General features: G+C 38.7%; 1 protein-coding gene and 1 pseudogene across 1 annotated transcript; one reads left to right on the plus strand and one right to left on the minus strand.

Annotated features, from left to right (window-relative positions):
- Window positions 1-1,052: 1,052 nt before the first annotated feature.
- On the plus strand, window positions 1,053-4,965 carry LOC106321395 (annotated as a pseudogene).
- Window positions 4,966-5,028: 63 nt separating this feature from the next.
- LOC106321394 (proteasome subunit alpha type-4-A) lies at window positions 5,029-6,435 on the minus strand. The gene is made up of 2 exons (XM_013759674.1): window positions 6,307-6,435; window positions 5,029-5,965 (listed from the first exon to the last, which is right to left on the minus strand). The coding sequence occupies exon 2, from the start codon at window positions 5,950-5,952 to the stop codon at window positions 5,200-5,202; it is 753 nt and encodes a 250-aa protein (XP_013615128.1). The 5' UTR covers window positions 5,953-5,965; window positions 6,307-6,435; the 3' UTR covers window positions 5,029-5,199.
- Between the last annotated feature and the right edge of the window lie 283 nt (window positions 6,436-6,718).

A 6,718-nucleotide genomic window follows, 5' to 3' on the forward strand; every position in this document is an offset into this window, starting at 1 on the left:
TCGGAAATCAGATCCTTTGGATCCCATCAGATCATACTCTCCCTCTTGTGGATGGAGAAGTATTACATCCACTAGACCTCTGGTTAATAAAGGGCTAATCAAAAGAGTGGAAACAGGTTCAAGCATTTCAGTCTGGAATGATCCTTGGATCCCCGCTCCTCGCCCGAGGTCAGCAACCCCAAAATTTTCGAATCAATTTTTGAATCCGTTACTTAAGGTGGAGGATCTTATTAATCCAGGAACTCTGTCTTGGAATCTGGATTTACTCAGCGCATATGTTCATCAGGACGATGTGAGTACCATATTGAGTCTAGCAATTAGTCGAAACCCTAAGGCGGATACTTATGGCTGGCATTTTACGGATCACGGTAGATATACAGTTAAATCTGGATATAGTACTGAGAAATTATATCCTGATATGGGACAAACTAATTTGGACATGGGGCCAAATACTAAACCTTTACTGGCACATTCTTGGAAATTGCAGTGTTCACCAAAATTGAAACATTTTGTCTGGCAAATAATTTCTGGTTGCTTACCGGTATATAAGAATCTCCACTCACGTGGAATTAAATGTGATACGCAATGTCAGATGTGTGGGGCTGAGGAAGAATCCATTAATCATGTGTTATTTGAATGTCCTTTCGCACTTCAAATTTGGGCACTATCTAATGTACCGTCTTCTCCAGGAATTTTCCCGACCTCATCTATTTTTACAAAACATGGACTATCTGTTTTGGCGATTACCAAAAGAACCAGATTTGAGATATTTTCCCTGGATTCTATGGTTTATTTGGAAAAATAGGAATGGAAAAATTTTCAAAAATCAAACATGGGATCCTTTCGATCTACTCCGGACCGCACAAATTGAAAGTGTTATGTGGGCAGAATCACAAACCAAAGATCCTCCAAATACAGGATCATTACAAAATGTGGATCATCTTATCATAGGTGATAAAAGTAGATGTTATATCGATGGAGCTTGGAGGGCACAAGATTTGTGCACAGGACAAGGATGGTTTTATGAAGCAGGTGGATCTACTGATACTATGATGGGTGCCATGTCTATTCGCAAAAGTCTATCACCTTTACATGCAGAATGTGAAGCTTTGATATGGGCGATGGAGTGCATGAAGACCCTACGAATCTCAGAAGTGGTGTTTGCAACTGACTGCTCTCAACTGGTGAAGATGGTGTCTACACCAACAGAATGGCCAGCGTTCACTACACACATGGAGGAGTTTCTACGATGTAAGGAATTTTTTCATCCCTTCACTATTCAGCATATTCCGAGGGCACAAAATACATTGGCGGACAAGCTGGCACGAGGTGCTAGAAATCAGCCTGCTGCTATGGTTTATGTTGATTCGATTCCTCCAAGGTGGCTCTTGGATCAGGAATCTACTTAGTTTCGTTATAGCCTTTTGTCGTAAAATATATATATATATATATATATATATATATATATATATACGACATCGAAGATAAGCAATATGAATCTTAAAAGAACAAAAAAATGTCTATTCACTAAAAATATTTATGATAAAATTAATATATATTTGTATAAAAGTTATATAGTTATTGAAAGGTAAAAAGAATTAAAAATTTAGGAATAAAAGAAAAAAAATTATGTTGTAAAAATCAAGTTTAATTAGCTTTAGAGAATACAAGATGAAAGAAGAAAGATAAACCTAAAGTGACTTTAGAAAGACAATTGTTGTGAAAAGTCGTCTGATTAGTAAAATTTAGACTTTAAAGGCTTTGTAGTTCTCTAAAGTTATGAAAGTCCTAACGCCAATCGTATAGGTCACCTTATGGATTCATTATTTCTTTTACACGGTGTAACAAATTTATATCTGGTGAAATGATATCTTGCATATTTACATGTTTTTAGCCTTCATGTCTTGTACATTTTGATCATATAGATTAGGAATTATGCATCTTCAGAGTCCATATTGCATGCATTGTCCTTATTAGGTGTTGGAGTGTCCTATGGAGTGATTGGAGGTGTTTAGAAGCATTGTGGTTCGAAAAGAGATGAAGAATGAAGTTTGGTCGAGTATAGATGATTGCAACGCGGGTTGTACCACGCGGGTTCACTAACCCGCGTTGACATGAAGCAACGGAGAGCTCCGACGCAGATTGAGCGACGCGGGATGCTGTACCCGCTCGCACGAAGTTGGAGAAGCGAGACGACACCGCGACGCGGGGTGGAGCGACGCGGGTTCCCTTGCCCGCGTTGTCGAAGAGAAACCGTCCATGGATCACGCGGGGACGACGACGCGGGATGTTGTACCCGCTCGCATGATCCGCAGGCGTAACGACGGTCCGACACGGGGAGAGTGACGCGGGTTGGATACGATCATCTGTACCCGAGTCGAGATTTATCCTTAGTCGAATTTTAATGTTTTTAAAGGGCTTTTTAGACTTTTTAATGGAAACCATTAGGTTTTCCAAAGACATATAAATACTCTTGTAATCTCAAGGTTGGGGGATCTTCTTTTCTCTCGAAGAACACATAAACCTCTTTAAAGAAAATTTGGATCTTGAATCATTTTCCATCTATATTCTTTGTGTTTGTGTGATTATCTTGCTCTCTAATCATGTTTAACCTTGAATCATCCATGGTTTTAGTGTTATTCATGTCTATTAGTGAGTAGACTAATCTTGGGTTCATGGGCTAGGATGATTAAGGGTGATTAGAGAAGATCTAGGGTGTTTAGTGTTAGATTTATTTGTTTTCATGCTTGTTGAGGGTTCTCAATGTTATTTTAGTCTTGATCATACTAAAATAGAACTCTAGGCATTTTCTGCCACAATGTGTATGATGAAATGTCTGAACCAACTCTTCAATGCTTTTAGCTTGATTTACCTAAGAGATTAGTTGCTAAAGAAGTTAAGATTGCTATTAGACTTATTTTCCATGTTTGCTTTAGTAACATTCAACCTAAGAGATTAGATGCTATAGTTGCTTTACCAAAAGAACATTCATCTATAGATACAGCTTGTTTAGCTTAGTGTCTAGGTATAAGGAAAGTGTTTGATTGATAGCTTCCCACCCTTAGATTGGATCTACATCATCCAAGATCAAATGCCTAGCCCCATGAGTCCTCTTGCTTCATATTGAGAAAGAAAAATCATTACTTTATTGCATTAGCTTATTAATTCTTAGTTCATACCATCTTTAAAACCGGATTGCACTTAGCTTAAACATGAACTTGCATTCCCTTTGCATTAGAATCACATATGATTGGTTCGACAATCTTTTATACTACAACATTTGATTAAGAGCCTTGAAAACTCCTAACATCATGAAACAGTTTATCGAAGTTTTTAGCAACAAAACTTCAAATATAAAGTTTCTTTCCTTTGAAGTTTTGAAGTTTTAAATTTTTTTTGTTAGCGAGCAAAAAACTATATATTTGAAATTAGAAATTTTCTTTTAGAAATGCTCTAATTATATGACTTCTGAGTTTGGTTATTATTAGTTTTTCATATGTTTTGCTTTCAGATAATCATATGCAAGTATTCTGGAACATTAAGGAAGTTTCTTGGGAAATCTACTTGTTCTTCCAATGGTAATATCAAGGTGATCTTTAATGATTTCCCTGGTGGAGCTGAATGTTTTGAGCTTGTATCAAGATTCTCCTACAACGGTCAGTTCACTGTGGTACCTTCGAATGTAGTCTTGATCCATTATGCTGCTAAGTTTATGGAAGTCACTAAAGTCTTGGAACAAACTGAGAAGTGTATGAAAGAGATTAGGTATTGGGCTTGACCAGAGGTTTTTCTTGGTCTAAAACAGTGTCAGGAACTTGAAATCGCCTCTGACACTGATTCTTTAGCCGCCAAACTGATGGATGCGCTTGTGGAGAAACTTGAACTGAGTCCCTCTAGTGCTGCTTCTGCTTGTTCACTTTCACCAGATAGCAGCTTGCTTCGGTTTTCTTGTGACAGTAAAAGCACAGAGAGTTTCAAGAATGGCTTTCTCGGATACCATGGTGGTTCAGTGAGGTTCTTGTTTTATGTCCTAGTTTGGTTGCAATGTTCTTGAAGCTGATGATAGTGCGAAAATTCGATAATCTTACCATAAGCAGGTTCTTATTCTATCACCAGAAGGTCAAGCCCTGTTTGGCGTCTTGTAATGAGAAAAGAGAGATTCTTGAAACCATCATCCATACTCTTTACGTGTTAGATCGAAGCTGTGTTCCTCACAATAACCTCTTCGGTGTTTCGAGGCTTGCTCTTGGATTGCACATAAACAAAAGTGTTATGAACAAGCTGGAGCTTATGATTGGTCACCAACTGGATCAAGCAACACTTGACAATCTTCTTGTTCCGCCTCCATTGAAGTTTAGTCACTTGTACCATGTGAATCTTGTTCTTAGGTTCGGAAAAGCTTTCCTCAGCGAGGCAAAGAGAGGATGACAACGGAAGAAGGTGGCAAGCTTAGTTGATCAGTACATAGCTGAAGTAGCACCTGATCCTTTCTTGAAACCTTCAAAGTTTCTATCTCTCCTCACTCTCATTCCAGATTCAGCATATCTATCGATATGTATCTGGAGGTAAATTTCAAGAATCATCTCAAAAATTCAAAAACGTAGAAATAAGTTTTATGATCATTTTCTTTGGCTCGTTCAGGATCACGCTGGATTAACCAATGGTGAAAAACTCAACGTGATAAGAACTTTAAGCTACGAGAAGCTTTCAGCTGACTCAAGAACACACATTTCTAGTAACAAAAAGTTTCAAGCGATTAAGACACCAGATGTACAAGAACACAAGCAGCTCATACTCCAAGTGAAGAAGGTTAAGATATCAGGAGACAATGAGAAGTTGAAAGAGCATATAGAAGGGATTCTGTGGAGGGTAATGGAGTTGGAGAGAGCATGTTTGAAAATGCATAATCAGATGGAAGTTATCAAGAAGAGATCTAAGAGAACAAGCAGAGGAAGCAACATCTAAGCTCTGTTCTTGATCAGTGTTGCTGAAAACCTGAGACTTACAGTGATATTTGTACATTATTGATAGAAATCAAATCAAATACTCAAATAAAATTCTCATAACATTGTGAAATTTCAGTTTCATCGTCATAGTCTAATAAACATCAAACTAAAAAAGAAAGCTGTGAAACAGAGAACTAACAAGATAGATAAAGGGGACACAGCACCAGGCAGAGATCAAGTCTCTGACAATAGTTTAGGATGATTCAGCAGCGGGCTGAGTCACACCATGCTTCACCAACAGCTTGGTGAGCGAGTCAGGAGAGTGAACATGGTACTTAACACTCCCTGACGGAGTCAGAAACACCTCAGCAAGCTCAAGCTTCTCGGATGTCAAGCTAGTGCTGTCCATCGTCTTGCTCAGAACCTTCAGGGCAAGCTCGACCGCCTCTTCTCTAGTTGCATCGTCCTTGTAGTCTTGTTTCAGAATAGACTGAGCCGCCTGGTTGTTAGCTCCCACAGCTGCAGCTTTCCAACCACCGTAGTTCCCACTGGGGTCACTCATATACAGCTGAAACCCATGGTTCTTGTCCCACCCTGCAAAGAGAAAGGAAACTCCAAAGGGACGAAGACCACCGAACTGCGTGTACCCTTGTTTAGTATCACAGAGAGACTGAACCAACTGCTCAACAGGCATGGGCTCCTGGTACATGAAGGTGTAGCGTTGAGCTTGGACTCTAGCAGTGTTGATGAGGATGTTGGCGTCAGACATGATACCAGCAACGGCACAGGCGACGTGGTCGTCGATCTTGTACATTTTCTCAGAGGAGGTGGAGGTTTGGAGAAGCTTGGAGGTGACTTTCTTCTCGCCGATTAAAACGACGCCGTCTTTGGATAAGATACCGATGGCGGAGCCGGCGTTGCCAATGGCCTCCATGGCGTACTCGACTTGGTAGAGACGGCCTTCAGGGGAGAAGATTGTGGTGCGGCTATCATATCTCCGAGACATTGTTTAACAAAACCTAAAACAAGAAAGAAAAAGTACAAAAGGTTTTGTCTTTAGACTATGCTTCTGTTTAATAGATTAAAGATTAAAGCTTTCTGATTAAACAAGAAGCAATAATTGAGCTAAATTCATTATCCCTTAGAATTAGGGTTTCAAGAAAACGAAACAATTGGGTTACTTTCAGATCGATGAATCGAAAGCACTATTGGGTCTAAGAGAAAGATCGAAGAAGCTAAGCTACTACACACTCACACCCAGGATCACATCTAGCTTAGTGTTCCATAGAAAATACAGCAGCAAAAGACAGATTCCGAAACACAGAAGAAAACAAAGGCAGAAAAGAGTAAATAATTTTACCTGAGAGGAAGGGATTGCTTTCGATCTCTGATCGCCTCTTCTTTGATTCTTGCTCGCTCGACCAAAAAGCGATGGCGTGAGTCTTCTTGAGATGTGAACTTTGATTGTTGGACAAGACAGATGAAAAGATCTTGTTTTACTAATCTTTTAATCGGGCTTCTCTGTTGTACAAAATGAAGCCCAAGTCGTAAGAAAAGGCCCAATGGTAGACCAAACTTTAAATCTTTTTTCTTTTCGTCATTTATTAGGTACCCACCGTTTAAATAAATTTGCACCATGTGCAGTACTAAAACTTTTAAATTTAAATTATATTTAAAAATAAAAATTTATTAATATTTTAGAATATCTTATTTTTTACTAATATTTTAATTTTAATTTATTTAATTAAACATAAAATTATGATAAAAAATAT

This window comes from Brassica oleracea, unplaced genomic scaffold (genome assembly GCF_000695525.1).
Source record: "Brassica oleracea var. oleracea cultivar TO1000 unplaced genomic scaffold, BOL UnpScaffold01540, whole genome shotgun sequence".
Taxonomy (NCBI): Eukaryota; Viridiplantae; Streptophyta; class Magnoliopsida; order Brassicales; family Brassicaceae; genus Brassica; species Brassica oleracea.

Excerpts from the sequence above, each read along its gene's own strand:
- LOC106321394 (XM_013759674.1), bottom strand. The coding sequence starts at position 5,952 with ATGTCTCGGAGATATGATAGCCGCACCACAATCTTCTCCCCTGAAGGC.